The sequence below is a fragment of the Fusarium falciforme genome, chromosome 5 (assembly GCF_026873545.1).
Source record: "Fusarium falciforme chromosome 5, complete sequence".
Lineage (NCBI taxonomy): Eukaryota > Fungi > Ascomycota > Sordariomycetes > Hypocreales > Nectriaceae > Fusarium > Fusarium falciforme.
The window spans coordinates 38,409-59,045 of NC_070548.1; the positions used below are offsets into that span (position 1 = coordinate 38,409).

The 20,637-nt window shown below is 50.8% G+C and overlaps 8 protein-coding genes across 8 annotated transcripts; 4 read left to right on the forward strand and 4 right to left on the reverse strand.

The window, feature by feature from the left end:
* Positions 1 to 1,329: 1,329 nt before the first annotated feature.
* On the forward strand, positions 1,330 to 2,451 carry NCS54_00630200 (Hypothetical protein; the record flags this gene model as incomplete). The annotated part of the gene is made up of 1 exon (XM_053151768.1): positions 1,330 to 2,451. The coding sequence occupies one exon, from the start codon at positions 1,330 to 1,332 to the stop codon at positions 2,449 to 2,451; it is 1,122 nt and encodes a 373-aa protein (XP_053007743.1).
* A 486-nt stretch (positions 2,452 to 2,937) lies between these two features.
* Positions 2,938 to 3,924, reverse strand: NCS54_00630300 (WW domain-containing oxidoreductase; the record flags this gene model as incomplete). The annotated part of the gene is made up of 1 exon (XM_053151769.1): positions 2,938 to 3,924. One exon carries the CDS (start codon positions 3,922 to 3,924, stop codon positions 2,938 to 2,940), a length of 987 nt encoding a protein of 328 aa, XP_053007744.1.
* Positions 3,925 to 6,936: 3,012 nt separating this feature from the next.
* Positions 6,937 to 7,362, forward strand: NCS54_00630400 (Hypothetical protein; the record flags this gene model as incomplete). The annotated part of the gene is made up of 2 exons (XM_053151770.1): positions 6,937 to 6,987; positions 7,078 to 7,362. 2 exons carry the CDS (start codon positions 6,937 to 6,939, stop codon positions 7,360 to 7,362), a joined length of 336 nt encoding a protein of 111 aa, XP_053007745.1.
* Positions 7,363 to 7,821: 459 nt separating this feature from the next.
* On the reverse strand, positions 7,822 to 10,276 carry NCS54_00630500 (Zn(2)-C6 fungal-type domain-containing protein; the record flags this gene model as incomplete). The annotated part of the gene is made up of 9 exons (XM_053151771.1): positions 7,822 to 8,270; positions 8,325 to 8,511; positions 8,594 to 8,745; positions 8,806 to 9,079; positions 9,200 to 9,252; positions 9,304 to 9,681; positions 9,743 to 9,981; positions 10,036 to 10,158; positions 10,209 to 10,276. The coding sequence occupies 9 exons, from the start codon at positions 10,274 to 10,276 to the stop codon at positions 7,822 to 7,824; spliced, it is 1,923 nt and encodes a 640-aa protein (XP_053007746.1).
* A 612-nt stretch (positions 10,277 to 10,888) lies between these two features.
* NCS54_00630600 (Hypothetical protein) lies at positions 10,889 to 11,835 on the forward strand (the record flags this gene model as incomplete). The annotated part of the gene is made up of 2 exons (XM_053151772.1): positions 10,889 to 11,617; positions 11,680 to 11,835. 2 exons carry the CDS (start codon positions 10,889 to 10,891, stop codon positions 11,833 to 11,835), a joined length of 885 nt encoding a protein of 294 aa, XP_053007747.1.
* Positions 11,836 to 12,676: 841 nt separating this feature from the next.
* Positions 12,677 to 14,072, reverse strand: NCS54_00630700 (MFS domain-containing protein; the record flags this gene model as incomplete). Its single annotated transcript, XM_053151773.1, has 4 exons — positions 12,677 to 12,817; positions 12,870 to 13,056; positions 13,112 to 13,808; positions 13,871 to 14,072. The coding sequence occupies 4 exons, from the start codon at positions 14,070 to 14,072 to the stop codon at positions 12,677 to 12,679; spliced, it is 1,227 nt and encodes a 408-aa protein (XP_053007748.1).
* A 611-nt stretch (positions 14,073 to 14,683) lies between these two features.
* On the forward strand, positions 14,684 to 18,842 carry NCS54_00630800 (Hypothetical protein; the record flags this gene model as incomplete). Its single annotated transcript, XM_053151774.1, has 9 exons — positions 14,684 to 14,729; positions 14,786 to 15,453; positions 15,507 to 15,984; positions 16,042 to 17,142; positions 17,326 to 17,548; positions 17,606 to 17,738; positions 17,790 to 18,311; positions 18,370 to 18,760; positions 18,811 to 18,842. The coding sequence occupies 9 exons, from the start codon at positions 14,684 to 14,686 to the stop codon at positions 18,840 to 18,842; spliced, it is 3,594 nt and encodes a 1,197-aa protein (XP_053007749.1).
* Positions 18,843 to 19,002: 160 nt separating this feature from the next.
* NCS54_00630900 (MFS domain-containing protein) lies at positions 19,003 to 20,619 on the reverse strand (the record flags this gene model as incomplete). Its single annotated transcript, XM_053151775.1, has 2 exons — positions 19,003 to 20,422; positions 20,483 to 20,619. The coding sequence occupies 2 exons, from the start codon at positions 20,617 to 20,619 to the stop codon at positions 19,003 to 19,005; spliced, it is 1,557 nt and encodes a 518-aa protein (XP_053007750.1).
* Positions 20,620 to 20,637: the final 18 nt, after the last annotated feature.

A 20,637-nucleotide genomic window follows, 5' to 3' on the forward strand; every position in this document is an offset into this window, starting at 1 on the left:
GGATATTAATCAGCCACGTGTTAGCAACCGAGGCATAAATCAGGGGGGCCTGAACGTGGAACAGTAAATCCGTTCCGTAGCCGCCATGGTTAATCTCGGGACAAGTGAGGTGGTGGCAATCAACCTAAAGATTGATTAGCTCGGGTCCAGACCCAAGGACTGTCGCTCTCAAGCACGACGCAGAGATGTGATGGTGCCCCCTCGAGAGGATGACCCTGTGTCAATCCCATTGCGCTTGCATCGGTTAAGTTACAGGTGCACTTCGGCTTTGCCACTACGACTCGAATGCAACCACATCAGGCGCCCATAGTACTATAAACAAAACACACTTGGCGTCGCTAGCCGCCACACAGGTTCAGCTGCCTACTAAGAGGGACCCGCAAGAAGTTAAGTGCGCGGTTCCTGTGGATTCTGTGGTGCCCTCTCAGTATCAATATGAAGCGCTTCGCAGGTCCAAAGTTTTTTGTTAGTCTCAGGTCAAGCTTAATCAGTTAGAGGAAGAAGTGGGTGTATAAATTACTAATATTGGTACGTAGATAGCAACGTCTAAGCACTGATTGACTGGATACTTAAATGTGGCTGCTCGTAGGTCATTCTTAAAAGCGGCAGGTGATGATCGCTTTGACGGTCTAAGAGCTAGCCGTGGGAAACCTTAGAACGAATCCGGTACCCAAAACCGAGCCTTAATGAATAAGTCCAAAATGTGGCCAGAGTATTGCATGTCAAAAATCATTCAGTATGCCCAGCCATGAGTCGCGCACGGGGCAGCCAATAAGATGCCTAAAACTTCCCGCCCCCGCAGCACGCTGCCCCTGCATTTTTGCGGGGTAAATCGCTAAACCGGGAGACCGGGCTCAATGGTCCGATTTCTCGGGTCTAGACGCGAGCAAATTCAACCTCGCCGACTTCAATGCCCCCCTCTGGGTCAAGCCACAGGTTCTAGCGCAGCCACGATTACATGATGAAATTTCAACATTAGCGTCATGTGCAGGCTTGCAGCGCATTAACAAGGGCCCATGTTCCTGCCCCGGCTGCTGCTGGAGTTCCCCCCTCCTACTGCATCCTATCCTTCTTCTTTGCCGTCACAAGTTGAGTCAACCAGTACACAGTACGCATCACATCTCTGGATCCAGTGCCAGCGCTGCTCCATAGCATTTTTGGGCTTGATCCGATTTCTGAGCTCTCGGCAGGTCCGTATTAGTTCCCCAGAGTGACTCAAAGATGATCGCTTGAGCTTGACCCTATATCCGCCCTAGAGGCAATATTGACAAACACGAACAGACAAAAACTGGTTCTCTTTCGGATTCAGAACCTAACCTAGCCGGCCTCATGGGTTACTCAGAAAATCTCGGGGCCGGTGATTCGGCAAGCCGTGAGGTTAAACTGTCTATTCCCATCGCCATTTGCATGAGCATATCCCTGTACAACGTCATCGAGCTTAATGCCCTCATCCTCACAACCTTCGAAAGACGCAAGAGCCTTTACTTCTGGAGTTTTCTCGCCGCTACCAATGGAATCGCACCTCATACTATCGGGTTCTTACTTAAGAACGTATTATACTCAGATAATTTCATCTTATATATCACCCTTATATCTGTCGGCTGGGTGATGATGGTTACTGGCCAATCGCTTGTTCTATATTCGCGACTCCACCTTATTTTCTGGAATCAGTTCTGGCTGAGGCTTGTCCTGGCTATGATAGTCACTAATGCTATCATCTTGCATATTCCCATTATCATCCTGATGTACGGCTCTAACAGCTCTCCATCAAACCCCTGGGTTCACCCTTATATGGTCTACGAAAAAATCCAGGTTACTATGTTTTTCCTTCAGGAAGTTACTATTTCGGCTATCTACATCAAGACTTGTTCTTCCTTCCTCGGCACCCAAAGCGCTTTGCATGGAAATAGTACACGAAAAATGCAGAGGCACTTGCTGTTAGTCAACGTCATTATTATCCTCCTCGACATTCCGATCCTCGTCCTCGAGTATGCCGACTTCTACGACTTTCAGACCGCTTATAAGGCCATTGTCTATAGCATCAAGCTCAAGCTAGAGTTCAACATCCTGAACCGCCTCGTCGAGATGGCAAATAGCAAAGACATCTCTGGCTTACGCAGTCAGGGTCCTGGTACAGACACTGCGGCAGTCATACATTTGAACACGTTCAATGGCGATGCGTCTGGCGGGAATGTCTCACATCGACCTTATACCCATGGCGGCGAGCACGGCGACACCAAGGGTTGGAAGACGGGAGGATTGAGCATGAATAATAGCATTATGAGGAGTACAGAGATTACAGTGGATGGAGTTGAGCGCGGAGAACACGACAATGAGAGTATAGAACGCAGGTCGATGGGAACCGGAGAGTCTCACTATAGGACGACGAATGGTATGGGCGGGCTATCGAAGTCGTCCTCTGAGGTTAATCTAGCTACTAGGGGATTTTAGCAATAATGCTCTAGTCTCCTGAAGTTTCTCCCTTTCTATAACAGAGTGCAAGAATCAACTTTCTCCACCTCACAGAGAATTAGAAGGCTAACACGGCCACAGGGTATGAGTTTGATACTGAAGTACGAAATCGTCTGAAACAGCCTTGCAGTAAGGGTGGCTTACAGACGGACGACTTTAGTGCTCATTTCGTAGAGAATTCGCTTCTAGGTATCAAGGGGGCTATCCCTGGAGTCATGGCCTGCTCACCCCTTACTGTAGGAGAACCATTATACCTCACCATTCTGCCAGGGGAAGGGAGCAAGCGCCGCGAAGCCCGGATTTCAACGAAGGGAGGCATAATGTGGAACTGGTCATCCTCTTCTAATTTGAGCGTGAGGATGTTCAGGAGAGATCAACTCTCTGTACTTCTAGCCGATCAACGAGGGAATGTAGATAAGTTTAGGACGGAAAGGTGTCGCCCTATATACGCCTATCTGCCAGTCCTTATAGCCCTATCCACTTCAATGACTCAGCCCATAGCTTGCCAGCCTTTTCCACATCGTAGGCATGAGCACCATAACCGGGCGTATATAGACCTGACGAAGCATCCCATTCCTTCGCAATTTGGCAGTCTTCGAGATAACTACCACCCTTTCCCTCCAATGCTTTTGCCGTAGCCCCCCACACGGTAGTGGCAGCTCCTTGGTCGGGGTTCTTGAAGATGGAGGCAATGTACGGGTCTCCATCAAGCGCCCGCTTCTCCGAATCAGACATGTGCTGCACCAGGTTGGTGAGGACAGCACCTGGTTGAACGCTCCATGCGTGGACACCCTGCGGACCATATTGTCGCTCGATCTCGTTGGCAGTCCAAAGATTGGCAGTTTTGCTGGCTCCGTATGCCGCCATTGCGTCATATCCGCGATCGAAGTTGACGTCCTCGAAGTTGACCTCAGCGAACCGGTGAGCGACAGAGGAAAGGATCACGACACGGGAGGCGAATGAAGGGGTGGTCCCAGCCAGTAGAGCAGGTCGAAGAAGGTTGAATAAGAGGAAATGGGCGAGGTGGTTGGTTCCAAACTGGATCTCAAATCCGTCCTTAGTTCGACCCTCGGGCGGGGTCATCACGCCGGCATTACAGATCAAAATGTTGAGGGTCTGGCTCTTAGAAAGGAACTCGGCCGCGCAAGATCGTACGCTTCCAAGGGACTCGAGATCGAGCTCAATGAGATGAACCCGGTCACTGTCGATTAGGTCCCCCAGAGCAGTCCTCGCCTTAGCGAGGTTCCGAGCGGTCAGATACAAAGTCATCCCTGCTAGGTGGAGGGCTTTGGCGGTTTCGATACCAATCCCAGAAGAGCAGCCAGTAATGAAGGCAACTTTCCCGGATAGCTTCCCAACCAAATCCTCGTCTTGGATGATCTGGGTTCCAGTCGGGCGACTGTCCCCTGGGCCGTTGGGGCGTTCATGAACTTGGGCGTAACGATTGGCCATGGTGGTGGATGTAAGATTGATGAAAAGAAGTATGTCAAGGGGGGCACGCGGGTGGATTGACAATGAGAGATGTGGCTCTACGAGAACGGCCTCAGTGCCATATATATATGATTCTTGCTCAAGAAAAATGCTGGCCAGGTAGTTACATTATCACCCTGACGTTGTCAACTGTGAGTCTGTTCTCATGGGCGGGCTCCGAAGAGACCCACGCGGGCCACTGACACAGCTCGCGTTGATTGGGAGCCGGGCTGAATGGAGAAAGTAGAGCAACCCTTTTTTGTTGCGGGAGGGGACCCTCCGGCATTGTTAGCGCGTAAGCCAGATGCATGACTTGATTGAGCAACTGAAACTCTGCAAATGCTAAGTTGCACGCTAACGCAACTGGCTTACGCGCTAACTAAGATAGGGGTCCCGGACAACCCAGTGCAGAGTCACAAGTCAAAGTGAGAGTCGTGGAGTAAGTGAGGTGGCAGCCACACACCCTTGTCCCTCGACGGGGTTATTTATTAATCCCCGAATACCAACACAGGTCAACCCCCGACTTTCATACTTCAAAAACAAGCCTCTTCTCACCTCTTTTCCCTCTCCAGTAGTTAGTCCCTTCTATGATCTCCGTGCACCCTCGTAGTAGAAACCCCCATTTTCGTAAGAACGCAGGATTCGCCTCCCAAGCTCGGGGATCCCACGACCCTCCCCACACAATCAACGAGGGCTTACTATCGAGACCCCGCGGATCGTCCACCACGAGAAGGTCCTCACACAGCTGGTCATCATCCACCAGCCCAGCTTCCATATACATGAGCATATTATCGCGAAGCCGAGGGAAAGGGAGTAAATCAATCCATGGATGATGCACTACCATCGCCTGGAGAAATGTTGGCTGTAGTGCGGGGGGGCATGATGTGGCCGGTTGCGGGTTGTTGGAAAGTTGGGGCCCATTAGTGCTGTAAGGGGAGATGGCCTCGTCGCGGCAGAGCCCTTCTGGCGGGAATCCCATGGAGATGGCGTTCCGGGCCAGCGCGTTGAGAACGTTCAGCCGGATGAGGACTGGTAGATACGCCGGCCGGGGCGCCTGTAGGGAGTAGTCTTCGTAGGCTTGTCTGATAAGACCAGTAATTTGGTCGATTCGACGAGGGCACGTTAAAAGAGTACAGCCCTCGAAAAGAGCTGCAATCTTATCGTCCGTGTCGCAACGGGCTCTTTCGGGGAGTCTTGTCAATGTAACTTGCTGGACCTGAATCTCATTCCCTGAGTTGCTGATATCACTTCTTGGATGATGAACGGTCAAGCAACTAGGGCTCGACTGGCTAGCTTGCTGTTTTTTTCTGCGACCTAGAAAAGCATTTCATAACTCGAATTAGTCCTTTGATCGGCTTACATAGTAGCTGTTCGTCAAAACCAGGAAAGAATTGACTGACGATAAGCTCGCTGGCTGAGGCGGTTTTGGAGCTTCTTCCTTTGTGTCTGATTTGTCACACCCGTCCAGTCATCGCCCGGTTCCCAAACATCAGAGCGTGTGCTCAGCGTGACTGGAGTGGGAATGGGGTCCATGGCTGCAAATAGCTTCGTAGATGCGAACGGTGTTTAGAGTAAAAGTCTGAGATAGAACTGGAGGGGAAGAAGTGGAACTTAATGCAAATGGATTACCAGCCCGTACAATGAGCCCCACCAGTCCTATCTGACGTTATGATCATGTGATTATATAAGGTTAAATCGGCCCTAGTCCCGCTTATGTACAACTGGGTGCGTCGCAAGGGTTTGTATCTATGTCATGTTAGAAATGAGCAAAGCCCTAGATGAGAACTTCAACTCCTGTCATCGGTGATCACAATAGGCTACTTTTGCCAGGTTGCGTAACATCTTACTGAAGTAACGTTGAGCTACTATTTTCAAGTGTGAGCATGGCTTCCGCAACACAAGTAGAGCTCCAGTTGCACCTTAAGCGGAATTCGACCCACCTGCTGAAGGCAGCCGCGGAGGAATAGAAGAAGATAGTAGAGCTGCGGTTGCACGCAACGCTAATTACCTAACAGACAACTATGCTCCACTAGGCTCGGAATGTAATTTATAGTTCTAGTCCACCTCGATGACGACTGGCTCAGACATTTTATTGATAGACGAGGTGTTGATAGTTAACGCTTAGTGGGCTCATGAGGCCTATATCAATAGACTTTTTAATCTCATATATCATTATTATCAGACTGCTCCAGCAGTGGCTTAAACTTGTTGTAATGGACCTCCAAGGCAAGCTATACTTGCAGATCTTTTAACCGTCTATTTGTCGGGGGTATTGCCAGCTCTTCCGGGGAATTTATAAATCTATCAGCCGATCGGCTTCAAACTGATAACGTATAAGCCATCTAAACTACGCCTGAGCACGGGGTGTCATACATCGCGCAAGCGTAGGCCTCTACCAATAGTATCAGGCACAGCATCAAAGACCACCCACCTAGGTTGATAAAATAAACGAGACACCAGAATATCAAGAGGGTTGGTTACCTAGTCCCCTGAAGCATAATTAACTAAAGATATATCATAAGAAAGGTAAAGCTTTTGATCTTCTTTGCCTATTCCTACTATACTCTATCTATTAACTTCAGGGGAGAATCAGCTAAAGGGTTTATCTAAGCGTCTCTCTTTTTCCTCGACCCGGGCACCACCGTAATCTTGACATATGACACATCATAACCCAATGTAGCAAAAATTTGAAATGCCGATCGCGAAATTGGTGCTGCCGTTGGTGAAAGGAGGTAGCTCAGCGTAAAATCTTGCTCCAGACAGCTGTCTTGTCTCAGAGTCAACCTCATCAGTTGACAGAGTTTTGTACATGATCTGCATACCCACGGACACCTCCGCCTTCAGCTCGAGACTCCATGTGACGTCAGTGGCTCCATGCTATCCTGGAGGTGCATATAAGAGATGCATTCGTAACCACGATCACTCCTGGACACAAACCAACTCACCTTACATCCTTCACCCCAGTCGGATTCTCTCATATTGCCAAAGTCCAACATGAGCAACAACCTAAAGGAGGTCAACGGCACACTTGTGACCAACACGGATGTAAAGATCTTCCCAGCCGGTCTTCCGGCCACCATCCCCCATGGCCCATGACTGACTAACTGCACACAGGTCGAACCCCCAAGTAACTAGACAAACGACTATGAAGAAATGGGAGGCAACATGGAGTGGGGCGAGTACGGCCAAGTAACCGAGCTCGTTAAGGGATACGGCCTGGATGGTGATGCCAAGCCACTCTTCTCTATGAAGGCAGAGGCCCTGTCACTGTTCGAGCTTGGCGATGGCCAATACTTCCTCTATAACGCCATTGAGGCATCTCTTTGTCAGATCAAGAGCCCCTCTGATCTTCAGACGATTGCATTGGCTATTGACGACGAAAACAGGGGATTGGGTGCACTTGAGATTGAGGCTATATAGATCGGCAGAGGTTATGTGTTCTTTGGGTTGGATCTGGGTTTTGGGCTACCTGAAAGCCTTAGGCAGAAATGATGCTGTGATCGACATTGATAGCTTGACGCATAAAACCCTAATAGGAGAGGTGAAAGTGGGGAGGTTGTCGTGGCGAGCTGACCTCTAGCCTCTCTAAGGCTAAGGCAAATTTTCTGGTCAGAGGCCGTTGCTTGCTGTTGACTAGAATGGTATCAGATAGCTGTTCAGTACCGTGAAGCTGATCTTTTGATGATTTCTGCCGGCCATTCCCTGTCTAACTTGGCGTTCGGTGTTCGAGATAGTCTTAAGAGTACCTGGTAACAGGAACTCATGGACCGTCCCTACTAATAGCAGGAAAGCAGGTCGTGGCAGCTCAAGTTTCTAAAACATTGGGAAATATCAGAAGAGTTTCCCTCTTGGAGTCCCTGTAATATTTCTACCTAGTCCCTAACACTCTCCCGCGGGCTGATCCATTGCAGGTACACTTTCTGCGCCAACTGACTCCCACAGCCAGCTGTCAACAACTTCGGGGTCAATCTGGACCATGGAATCACCTTCAAGAAGGCTTGCCAACGCCATCATCTCATTCGGCGAAACTCCGTGCTGTGACAGGTCACCGGTCGTTCCTGAGAGAAACCCAGTCTCATTCACGTCCTGAGGATTTGGACAGCTATGCGGCTCCATCAAACAGCGCAGCATGTCCCGGAGACAGTTCAGTTCCTGTCGTTTGAAGCAGGCAGGCACATTCCCGCCCGCAATGAGAGTGTCGAGAAGGGCGTATGGTGTCTCTAGATATCTCTCATAGCCATCAGCAGAAGCTGGATGGACCGCGACGATGAGAGAGAGCACGAAACCAGCAGAAAATACATGGTCTAAGTCAAATGGGAGAAAGTATTCTACGCAGGCTGTTAACAATAGATGCCCGGCACGCTAAGCTCTAGTCAACTTGCCGAGAAGGTCTTGAGCTTGTAGCCTAGTTAGCACCCGTAGAGACTTTTGAGCTGACTCGTAGGCAGTCCTCAATAATGCTTTCACAGGTTCGATGATGGCAGTATCCTGACGATCTTGTCTTGTTCTTCTGTCGAGTTTGTCACGTAAGAGACACACTAGGAGTGGCCGAATGGCGAGGACAATACACTGGCTCAATGTTAGAGAGCTTGTCATGGAGAAGTATACATGTTGGTCTTAAGTAGCTCACTTGGTGATAGCAAATATTTACCGTTGCGGAGACTCTGGAGATAGGGTCAGTTTTGCTAAGCTTTAGTTCTGGAGTGGCGTTCATCTCCGTGGCCAGGTCGGCAAGCTCTCGAACTGTTGCTTGGATGTTCCTTAGAAAAGAGGAATTAAGGTGTTCATCAACGCAGTATACAGCTGAGGCTGCAGTTAGTAGCTGATAGCAGTTGACCGGAAGAGGATGTTGTTTGAGCCTACTATTGAGAACCTTGGCAAGGAGCCGTGATAGCCTCACATGCATGTCGAGAGCGCAAGTCTTTTGGGCAGACTGATGAGGCTTGGGAAATGGGACAGATATATCGCTGTCGTGGATAGAGCTTGGGGCTCCTATGAGGGTGGAAAACTTGCGGTCCAGGATGTATAGAGTCCACCAAACACCACGATATCGTGACGCGTCTTTGTAGCAACCAGGACTACCGCCGAAGTCCCTGTGATAGCCTTGAGTTAGGGCTATGCGTAGACCAAGGCCAAGCTAAGTGGAGTTGTTAGGACAAGTCTACATGAACAACCTGAAGTCGAGCGGACTTACGTAGACAAATGCACTGTTCCGATGATCTACGGACTGCAGATATAAGGCCAAGCCGCAACATACCTCTACCGCTGTGATTGGGTCTCGATAAAGGCCGTTCACGTCTGGCAATAGGTCTAGAGCACGGATGAAATATCAACTGCCGGGGGGGTTTGTTCTTGAAGCACCACGGGCCAGGAGTGCTTTTCCCAGGGCCATAATCACAAAGAAATGCACGAACCAGACCCGATTTTCGAGGTTCAATGAGTCTGGTCCATGACTGTATAATGAGAACAGCCCTTGCATGAATGTCTGCTCATGAAATAGGTGGTAGGTCTGCCCCGCGTGGAACTTGACCGTATTAGTGAGATAGAGAGCGTAATCAAGCGAAGGCAAATCTTCCATCGAGATAGAGCCAAGATTTCTCATATTGGGGAACTCGAGGGCATATGCAGCGCCGTCCACATTCAGAGGCACCTCGTTGGATCCTTTTTGGTCGAGATTGTGTCTGATCATGCTCATGATATGTCTGCTATAGGCCCACGTGGATGATGGGCCGAGGAAGCCTGGTGCAGTTATATCCATTAGTAGGGGCGCATCGTGGCAGGGGTTGATGACAGAACACACGTTTCCGGCCGCGAATGTCAGTGACAAACTGAGGTGGAGTGGTAACGAGAGGATTCGACAAAGCCGAGAAGCTATCGATGTGGGGATCTACTCCCACTTCATCATGGCTATGAGCATCGTTGCGTGCGGTATTCACCGGGCTCGAATCTTTCGATGGCTTGGGGGTGGGTTGGTGTCTCTTGGCGCATTGCGCAGGATCATTCTCCTCGCCGGCTTTCCGCTTCAGTTCATTTAAGTAGCTAGACGCAACATGTCAGAAGAAAGGGCGTTGGAAAGCTCGGTAAAGGTCTTACTTCTCCGACACAATGACCTTGCGATCCTCGGGCTCAAAAACGCACTCTGTGGAGCGGCGTTGGCAATTTGCGCATGGGTGCAATCCAGAACATCGGACTTTGCGCTCACGGCACCTGAGACATCTGGAACAATGATCAGTGGAGAGATAGACTTTGAAAGTAAGGAAGCTCACGCAACGTGGAGCTTCCTGGCCTTGGAACCAGCCTGATCGGTGGACTCGGGAGTGTTTGACAAAGTCATTTGGTTTGATGCAATGACAAGATGCAGTGAATGCAAGGAGAAGATGTGAACAGGATGAACTGAGGGTCGACTAGGTTCTCCACAATTCCGCTGCCTTATCAATGCATGTGAGGGGCCCTGGTTTGCGGGGAGATACCCCAGACTGAATGCTCAGATAAACTGTTGCAAGACCTGAGCTTGTACAAGTGAAATTGTTTCCGCTCAGAGAGTTCCGGGTAACCTTTGCCATTCGTTCGGTTTGCCCCCCGAGACATGGGAGGGGGCCTGCTCGGGTATCCACCCCGAAGACTGGGTTATCTGTTATCTTGACGCGTGCGAGGGAGCAGCCAGCCCCGTTATTACTCCTTTAACAGTTAGGGTCACATCTGTGGACACACGCTGTTAGTGCTCTACGAGAGCTAGGTTTGCTCCTTAATCGGCCTAGGGTAGGTATGGAGTAGAAGATGTTGAATGAAAAACTATTGGAGATAACGATCTCGTTCACCGTCAAGGAGATATTGTTGTGCTATTTACAGGTAGGCCGAAGAAGCCTTATCTTGAGGTATTAATTGGACTGGCTACACAACTATGTAATTTCCCATTCCTTGTGAGCATTCAAGTTACGTCTTGATCATGGCGCGCGCCTCGCACACCCTTCGCCATCGTGTAATTCTAAAGACCGCTATCAATGAGGCCCATGAATCACATCTTCTTTCTCGACACGACCTCACCACCGACACTATAGGTAGAGCCGGTCGATACCTTCAGGTCAATCTCGTCGTTTTGCCATCCGCCTATGCCTCTGATTTCCGCGATCTGTGTGCACGGAACCCTGTTCCTTGTCCCATCCTGGGCTGGACAAAGCAAGGAGACCTATCGGGAGTCTACCCCAGCGGATGTATCCAGACGCCTGATTTTGATGTCCGGACCGACTTTCCTCGCTATCGTGTCCGAGTCAATGGTAGTTTGGTTGCAATAAAAACAGACATTCTCGATGAGTGGACGGACGATCATGTTGCCTTCTTGATTGGGTGCTCTCTGTCATTTGAGAGGGCCTTGAAAGAGGCGGGGCATCGGATCTGCCATGAAGAAGACGGAAAGCGGCCTGCTATGTATAAAACGAATATCCCGGTGCTTCCAGCGGGCGTCTTCTGTGGTGGGACAGTCGTTGTGAGCATGAGGACTTACGAGATTGAAGAGGTTGAGCAAGTGAGAAAGATTACTAGGCCTTACCTCACGACGCATGGCGAGCCGATAGCATGGAGGTGGGACGGCGCAGAGGCGATTGGAATTAAAAGTGTTCACGGGCCAGATTTTGGCGACAGACAGACACTCAAGGGCGACGAGGTACCGGTCTTCTGGGTAGGTTGATATCCATCTTGCGATAAACTGCCGCTAAATATATGCTGACCGATGATTACTAGGGATGTGGTGTGACACCACAGGCTGTTGTTGAGGCTGTGGGCGATGGGATCAAGGGAACAGTGATGACACATGATCCTGGATTCGTCATGGTAACCGACTGGACCGTGGATGACTTGCCGAAGCTCTCGGCATGTCTCAGGATGGAAAGCTTGTAGATAGACGAGCGCATTCAATACAGAGTTTTATGGTATTGGGCTTCATTGCCGTTATGTGTTGATGACTGTATCTTTTGCTGCTTTGGCTGGTGGCCTCGTTTGGACCCGTCAATGTAGATGATTAGGATCGCATTCCATGGCACATACTCATGGCCAGGTCATATATTCAGCCAAGATTCTTCACGAAGATGGCCTCCCTAGATAAGCTCCCAACACACCCTCCACTCACAGTCAATCCGCTCCTTTGGACATCACAAATGACGCTGACTGTGTGTTGGTGTACGTAGTACAAAGACTTTCTCTTCCAGGGTCATTTAATAACAGGCATAAAGCCAGATCGAAGATACAGGCTCTATTCTGACCAAGCGAGCCCACAGAAGTAATGCTCTCGCAGAGCCTCATTTGAACACAATTACATCTAGTCCCTTCCTCCACCTCTACTCCCCTCACTTCGCCGCTTCGTTCTGGAGTATCCACCCCCTGCAGCTTCCCACTTCGGCTGTAGAAGCCAGACCAAGAGGGAATAGTACAATCCAGAAGGATGGTATCAAATCAAGGGAGATACTTGAACTCAAGATCGCGATCTCCCGTAGTCTTCTTCCGGTTGTCGGGCCTCTCTCCCGCCAAGATCGCCGCTTTCTCCTTGTTTGACCTCAAGAGGTAAGCCAAATGAATAGACACCAGAACGTTGGCCACGAAAATGGACCCAAGAGAAAAACCATGGCCTAGCATGTATGGAGACTTTCGGTAGACCTGGCCTGCGACAATTCCAGCAGAGTTGCCGATTGTTTGCTGGATGCCAATGGCCGTGGCTCGGCGGTATTGCGGTGCCATGTTCACGTTAAGCGGCCAAGTTAAGGCCGGTACCATTGTAAACGGCAATAGTGCAGACAAAGGTAGCGAAGTATTTGACCGCGTTATTCTTAACGGTAATGAGCAAGATGTAGCCAACGCCTCCGAGCGAGTTGGTAAACAAGATGAACTAAAGCATGTTAGGCCTGCCATTTCCGTGGCTACGCGGCGACTGGACTTACAGGGCCACACTTTTGATACTTGTCTGATAGAAACGCAAAGGTAAAGAATCCAACGGCACCAAGGACGTAGACTGGGATGGTCAAGTAATTGGCGGAAAGTCTGTCATGGCCCATGGCATGTAGGATAGCAGGGAGAAAAGTTCCAAAGCCATTGCTTAGAATGTTCTGGCTGAACTGGGTTCCAGCGCTAACGAATTGTTATTTAGTTCTGCTTCATCTTGTGGGGAGGGGACATGATATACCATAGCCAGACTTTGACATCTGTGGCGGCCAACCTGATTTCTTCCCATGAGAAGACATCTTCTCCCATGTACGACATTCGTTGCTGATGGCGAATTTCCATGATCTTCCGCTCCTTCTTGTCAAGGAAATACGACTGTCGAACATCGCTGGGCAAACCGAACCAGATTCCGAAAGCGCATACGAGACTGAAAGCGCCTTCGAAGATGTAGACCCATCTGAGAAGCGAGTTGTCAGCCTGACCACACCATATAGGCGCAGGAAAAACATTGTTACTGACCTCCAGCCAGGATATCCCCCAATGCCGTCCATATGCAAGCAGTCCGCCGATAGCCCCTGACAGGGCCACGCAGGAAACAAGGTACGAGACTCGCCTAGCCATCTCATCTCTCTTGTAAACAAGAGTGAGGTACATTTTCAATGAGGGAAAAAGACCTCCTTCTGCAGCGCCTAAAGCCAGTCGACAAGCATAGAGACCTCCCACGTTGCTGATGAAACCATTGGCGATAGTCGCCCCAGTCCAGACGAGACAGAGAAAGGTTAGAATATATCGAGGTGTGAAGCGCTTGACGAGGATGACACGGGGGATTTCGATGACGATGTACGTAATGAAGAAGATAGAGACGACGATCGAGTACTGGGATTCAGAGGCTCCAATGGCCTCGGGCATTCCAGCAACCTTGACATTGCCTACATTGCCTACCGATACCTTTTAGTTCCACATTGACCTGTGAATTGCTGGGGGCGTAGAGTTCACATACCAATGTTAGCTCTGTCAATGAAGCAAGACAGATAGACGATGAAGAGAACAGGCGTCAAAAAGATATCCAGTTTTCTCACGACCTTGGCTTCTTCCTTGGGGTCAATGTAGAGGGCGTGCTGGGCCTCTTCATTGGCGCTGATGGTATCGGCGTCCATCATGGACCCCTCGTTTTTGATGTCAGCCGGTGCGTCGGTCGACATGATTCCAGTTTTGACCAGGACTGTCGAGTGTTTGCTTTGTTGCGTTTTGTAGTCTCTCTACTGGGGAGTTTTGAGTCTTGACTACCCAATTGGTAAGAATGACATGTACAGGTTATATAGAGACAACTGAACACAGATAAGGTTGTCTCTTCAGTCAAGGGACTTATCTTGTTCAGGTACGATCACAGGCATCCGATCTCGCGCTCGGTGAGTCGCTCCGCACCACTCTTTCGCTTAGCGCCTGCGCGAGTCAGTGCACGAGTCAACATATTTGGGGAAAGGAAGCCATCAATAGAGTGATACGTATCTCCCATCTTATCTGGGGGCGGGGACCAAGAGCCTCGGGGCGTGGGGCCGTCTATCTGCAAGTAATGCAACTCGGGGCGTGGGGCCGAGCCCACCATCCCTGGTGATCAGCCTCCGGGCAGGATGCATCAGCCTGATAGCCAAGCAGATTATCATAATAGAGATGTTGGACGAATTTTCAAGTTGATGGTATTCAAGATAAAAGGGCTAGTGTCGCCTACGTATCAAGATAAAGCACAGCTCAATTTGAACTCTTAACATCCTTGCCTCCAAGAGCTCCAACTCTTCAACATTGTTCTGACAAAATGGGTTCCATTCCAACTGAGCACCCGAAAATCCGCATCGCTATCGGTAAGCTAGACTGGAAACAAGGCGTATCGCCATAGGAAGTTCACACCAACTCTTAGATCGTGGTGGCACCTTCACCGATGTGCATGCCTATGTCTCGAACACAAGGCATGAACAAGTCTTCAAGCTCCTCTCGGTGGACCCCAAGAACTACAAGGATGCCCCCACAGAAGGCATTCGCCGGGTTCAGGAGAAGTTCAGGGGTACGGTGCTGCCACGAGAGGAGCTTATCGACACCTGGGACATTGAGTCTATCCGGATGGGAACGACAATTGCCACAAACGCGTTGCTGGAGAGGCAAGGCGAGCGAGCGGCGCTCTTGACAACCAAGGGCTTCCGTGATCTTCTGGTTATTGGCAATCAAGCCCGGCCGCATATCTTCGACCTCACGGTGCGGAAACTCGAGAATCTGTACGAAACAGTGGTCGAGATCGACGAGCGGGTGACTATGGAGGAGTTCCTTGAGAATCCCGGGAAGCAGCCGATCGACATCAGCAAGGACTCGGCCCTTGTTGAAGGTTCGACAGGCGAGGTCGTTCGCATCCTCCAAGTTCCCGATATGAAGGCCATCAAGGTGCAACTGGAGCAGTTGTACAGTGAAGGATTCAGGAGCCTAGCCATCTGCTTCATGCACGCTTATCTCTATCCAAATCATGACAACAGCGTTGCGAAGCTGGCCCGGGAAATGGGGTTCGACGTCTCGGTATCTTCAGAGCTTCAACCAACGGTGAGTTAATCCGATACCACAGACTGTCAATGGTAACTGACTTCGACTTACAGATCAAAATGGTACCTCGGGGCAACTCAGCCACCGCAGATGCTTACCTCTCGCCGTTGATCAAGAGATACGTCAAAAACTTCGGCACTGGTTTCAAGGGTGGCGTTGAAGTCATTGCTGGAAAAATTCTCTTCATGCAGAGCGATGGAGGTCTCTGCCTCTGGCAAAAGTTCTCTGGTTTGCGCGCAATTCTCTCCGGGCCAGCAGGAGGTGTCATCGGTTATGCCAAATCTTGCTACGATGCTGGAGAGAAACGTCCACTTCTCGGGTTTGACATGGGAGGCACATCGACCGATGTTAGTCGGTTTGCCGGCACTTATGACCATGTCTTTGAGACTGAGACGGCAGAGGTCACCCTTCAAGTGCCCCAATTGGACATCAACACGGTTGCTGCTGGCGGAGGAAGTATCCTGCACTGGAAGAATGGTCTATTTGCCATTGGCCCTGATGTGAATATCCCATCTCTTGTGTTTTACACTGGTTCTATTTTCTGATACATTGCTACCTGCCAGTCTGCTGACGCACATCCTGGCCCAGTTTGTTATCGCAAGGGCGGTCCGTTGACAGTCACGGATGCCAACCTCTTCCTTGGACGACTTCTTCCTGAGTCCTTCCCAGCCATCTTCGGTCCCAACGAGGATGAACCGCTTGATTATGAAGCAACTGCCAAGGCCTTTGCAGAGATGACCCACATGATCAACTCGGAGGAGGGTCTTGACTTCACGCCTGAGGAGGTGGCGAGTGGCTTCTTGCGCATGGCCAACGAGGCCATGAGTCGCCCAGTCCGTTCCTTAACAGAGGGCAGAGGTATCAGGACGAGCGATCATACTCTTGTCACCTTCGGAGGTGCAGGAGGACAACATGCCTGTGACGTTGCTGAGGCCTTGGGTATTGACATGGTCGCTATCCATCGCTTCTCATCTATCTTGTCTGCCTATGGTATCGCCTTGGGAGACTTGACTCACGAGGTGCAGCGCCCACGAACGGATACCTTGGCCAACATGGAAAAGAACATCGAGGCTGAATTCGCCCCCTTGGTGAATGAGGCCAGTACGATCCTCCTCCAACAAGGATTCCCCGCCCAAGATGTTGAATACGAGCTGTTCCTCAACTTGCGATACGCCGGCACCAACAGCTCCCTCATGATTCGGAAACCGGTAGACTCTTGGGATTTCGCCTCTATCTTTACACGTCAGCATCATGATGAGTTCGGCTTCACCCTTGACAGGGAAATCCTGGTCGATGACATCCGCGTTAGAGCTCTTGGGAAGACGAGGGGCCACGACTTTGAAACCATTTCTCAGGCGCTCAAGTCGGTCCCCACCAACATGGTATCCCCGAAAAAGAGCGTCAAGAAGACAAAGCTCTACACGGCGGGTGTCTGGAGTGATGTCAACTTGTACAGGCTTGACGATCTTGCTCCTGGTGATCTTGTCCAGGGGCCTTCGGTTATCCTAGATCAGACTCAGACGATTTTGGTACAGCCTGGCTGGTCTGCAACTGTCCTGCCTCGCCATCTTGTTTTGGAGAAAGCCTTGCAGTCCGCATCCAAGACTGAAGAGGAGGACGAAAGCTTCATTGATCCCATCCAACTATCTGTCTTTGGCCACCGTTTCATGAGTATCGCCGAGCAAATGGGTCGGTCGCTCGAGAAAACCTCGGTTTCAATCAACATCAAGGAACGATTGGACTATTCATGCGCCATATTTTCGCCAACTGGTGGCCTCGTCGCAAATGCTCCCCATATTCCTTGCCATTTGGGCGCCATGAGCTTTGCCGTTGCCTATTAGGCTGATTTGTGGGGGAATCGTCTCCGTCCAGGCGACGTGCTGGTCTCTAACCATCCCGCCGCCGGTGGCTCTCATCTTCCCGATGTCAACGTCATCACGCCTGTTATTGACGATCAGACCAACGAGGTTCTGTTCTGGGTCGCTTCTCGTGCCCATCATGCTGGCATTGGCGGTATCTGCGCTGGCTCCATGCCGCCGCATTCAAAGGAGATCTGGCAGGAGGGCGCATCTTTTACCTCATTTAAGCTCATCGAGTAAGGGCGGTTCAACGAAGAGGAGCTCCGCGAACTAATGCTCGAGAAGCCTGCTAGGTACCCCGGATGCACTGGCACCAGAACCTGGAGTGACAACGTCAGTGATCTCAAGGCCCAGGATGCGGCCAACCTCAAAGGAATCCGGTTGATCCAGGATTGCATCAAAGAATATGGTCTAAGCACTGTCCAGGTGAGTCAAAAAATTTCATGCATGGAAGTTGAGCTAATCACATTCCTGCAGAAATACATGAACGGCATCCAGGCCAACGCCGAAAAGATTGTTCGTAGCCTTCTTCGCAAAGTCCACGACGAATTCAGCGGCCTTCCCCTGGAAGCCGTGGACTACCTTGATGATGGCTCGATGATGTGTCTCAAGATCCACATCGACCGCGAGCAAGGCTCGGCGACCGTTGACTTCACTGGGACCACAGGGGAGCTGTATGGCAACCTGAATGCCCCTCGTGCCATCACCTTCAGCGCGATCATCTATGTGCTCCGGTCGCTCGTCAACGAGGATATCCCTCTTAACCAGGGATGCCTTGCACCCATCGATGTCATTCTTCCCGAGGGAACATTCCTGTCACCTTCCAAGGGAGCCGCAACCGTTGGTGGAAACACTGATACCTCGCAGCGTGTCACAGATCTGGTCCTTCAAGCCTTCCAGGCTGCGGCCGCGAGTCAAGGAACCTGCAACAACCTCACGTTCGGCTACGGAGGCGTGGTTGTGAACGGAACGGCAAAGCCTGGCTTTGGCTACTATGAGGTATGTCTGGAAATGAAGAGCTTTGTTGTCTGGCCAAACAAACTAACACCGTGAGTAGACCATTGCAGGAGGATCTGGTGCCGGCCCGACCTGGGCAGGCCAGTCCGGAGTCCACGTCCACATGACCAACACCCGGATCACGGACCCGGAGTCTCTTGAAAAGCGATATCCTTGCATCCTCCACGAACTTTCCATCCGTAAAGGTTCTGGTGGTGCAGGGAAATACGCCGGTGGAGATGGCTGCATCCGTGACATCGAGTTCCGACGACCTGTTCAAGTGTCGGTCCTCAGCGAGAGACGATCAATCCCGCCCCCAGGTATCCAAGGTGGTGGGCCCGGTAAGCGAGGTGAGAACATTTGGGTCACACATGATGAGTACGGGGCTCGTGAGATTATGCTCGGAGGTAAGAACACCTGCGAAATGAAGAAGGGTGATCGAATTATCATACGTAAGTACCTCAAGATTCTGCACATAGTGCAAGGCTAATGCCTAGATTAGGAGCCCTGGTGGTGGAGGTTATGGAAAGGTAGAGTAGAGAGATAAAAGGAGACTAAGGGTGAGCCATAAAGGAAGAGCGGGCAGCAACTGTGTGGCCAAAGTTGGTACAGGTATGTAAATGGCTGCGACGGTTTATAGGAGGCGAAACCGCTTCAATACAAGACTTCCTCAGAGCTGCGAGTCGCTTGCCACTTAGACTGATTCTTTACCATGTGCATGCTCGACAAAGCGAGCGCCCTTGCCCTCAACCATGACATCTGCAACATTCCCAACAACGCCACCTGGACCATCAAAGATAAAGGCAATCTCCTCCAACGACGGACCCTTGGTCTCCGGGAACACGAAATAGACCCCGGCGAATTCGATCATGACCCACCCAACGAAGATGATGTAGAAGCGCCAGGAGATGTCCTCCAGTCCGATGGGCACTGTGAAGGTGGAAAGCATCATGAAGCAGAACTGGACAAAATAGAAGAACGACAATCCCTTGGTTCGTAGACGATAAGGAAGGATTTCAGGTATATAGAGTCCGAGGTTGCCGTTGAAGCCGAGATTATAAGCCGGTGAAAAGAGGTAAAGGAACGCGACCACGGTATAGGCGGCAGCCTTATTGTTGTTATCCTTGGCAAACATAGCGCTGCCTGCGGTGATGCATATGTCGATGATCCAGATAGCGGTCAGAGACCACAAGAAAAGCTTGCGGCGGCCAACCTTGGCCGGCAATGTTGCGAAGTAGATGGCAGAAAACCAAGACAGCATCTGGTTGGTAGCGTTGATCAAGGTCTGCTGGAGGTCTGATTTGAGCCCGACAGAGTGCAGGATAGGCGAAAGGTAGTAGGAGACAAATGCGTTGCCCGACATCTGCGAGCAGATTGCTGCCCAGACCATGATAAACATACGCTTGCGGTTGCCGGCAGTGCTTCCCAGATCTTTCAAGAAGGCGAACATATTGTCTTGATGGGATGCTTCGGCACCGAGCGTCTCTAGAATCTCGGTGTACTCATACTGTACAACGGGGTCGGATGCATCACCCTCGCCGTGGTACTTGGCAAGCATCTGCAGCGCTTCTTCGTTGCGGCCTTTGCTGACAAGCCATCTGGGCGATTCGGGAAGAAACCAGACAAAGAAAAGCTGGATGATAGACGGGAGGCCTTGCAAGGCTGACGGAATTCGCCAAGACGCCGTGCTGTCGATGCGAAAGGTTCCAAAGGTGCACCAGCCCGCAATGATGGAGCCGACAGAGTAGAAAGTGAGGAAGAGAGCTGTAGCTGTACTTCTCTGGGCTGGATGGGCGATCTCAGTGATGTAGGGGGCACCGGCTCCGGCAACGATGACGCTGCCTGCACCAATGATGATGCGGGAGATGATGAACATTGCGATGTTGATTGCCGCGCCCTGAACAGCGGCTCCAACGCAGCAAAGAGCAGCTCCACTCGCAAGACCAATTCGTCGTCCAAAGATATCAGCCGTGGGTGAGATAAGAAAGGTGCCTAGGATTCCACCCAGCGGGTAGGCTGCGTTGAAGAAGCCCAGGAGAGCACCGGTAGGCGTCCCGAAGTAAGTCTGCCAATGCGAGACAGACTGGAGCCCGTTCATCATCGACCCATCGAATCTTTAAATCTCGTCAGTGAGCTGTTTTGTAATCGCATATTTGTTTCCTGGTTGGACGAACCCCTGGGAGAAAATGGACAGCAGTGGAATGACCATGAGCAAGTTCAGAGTCCGCAAGTTGCGGAATCTCCACCAACGGCTCGTATCGACGGGCGAGGGAGGCAGGACCATATCCTGGGGAGTGTTTGGAGCAGGCATGGGATCGGAGGTAGCAAT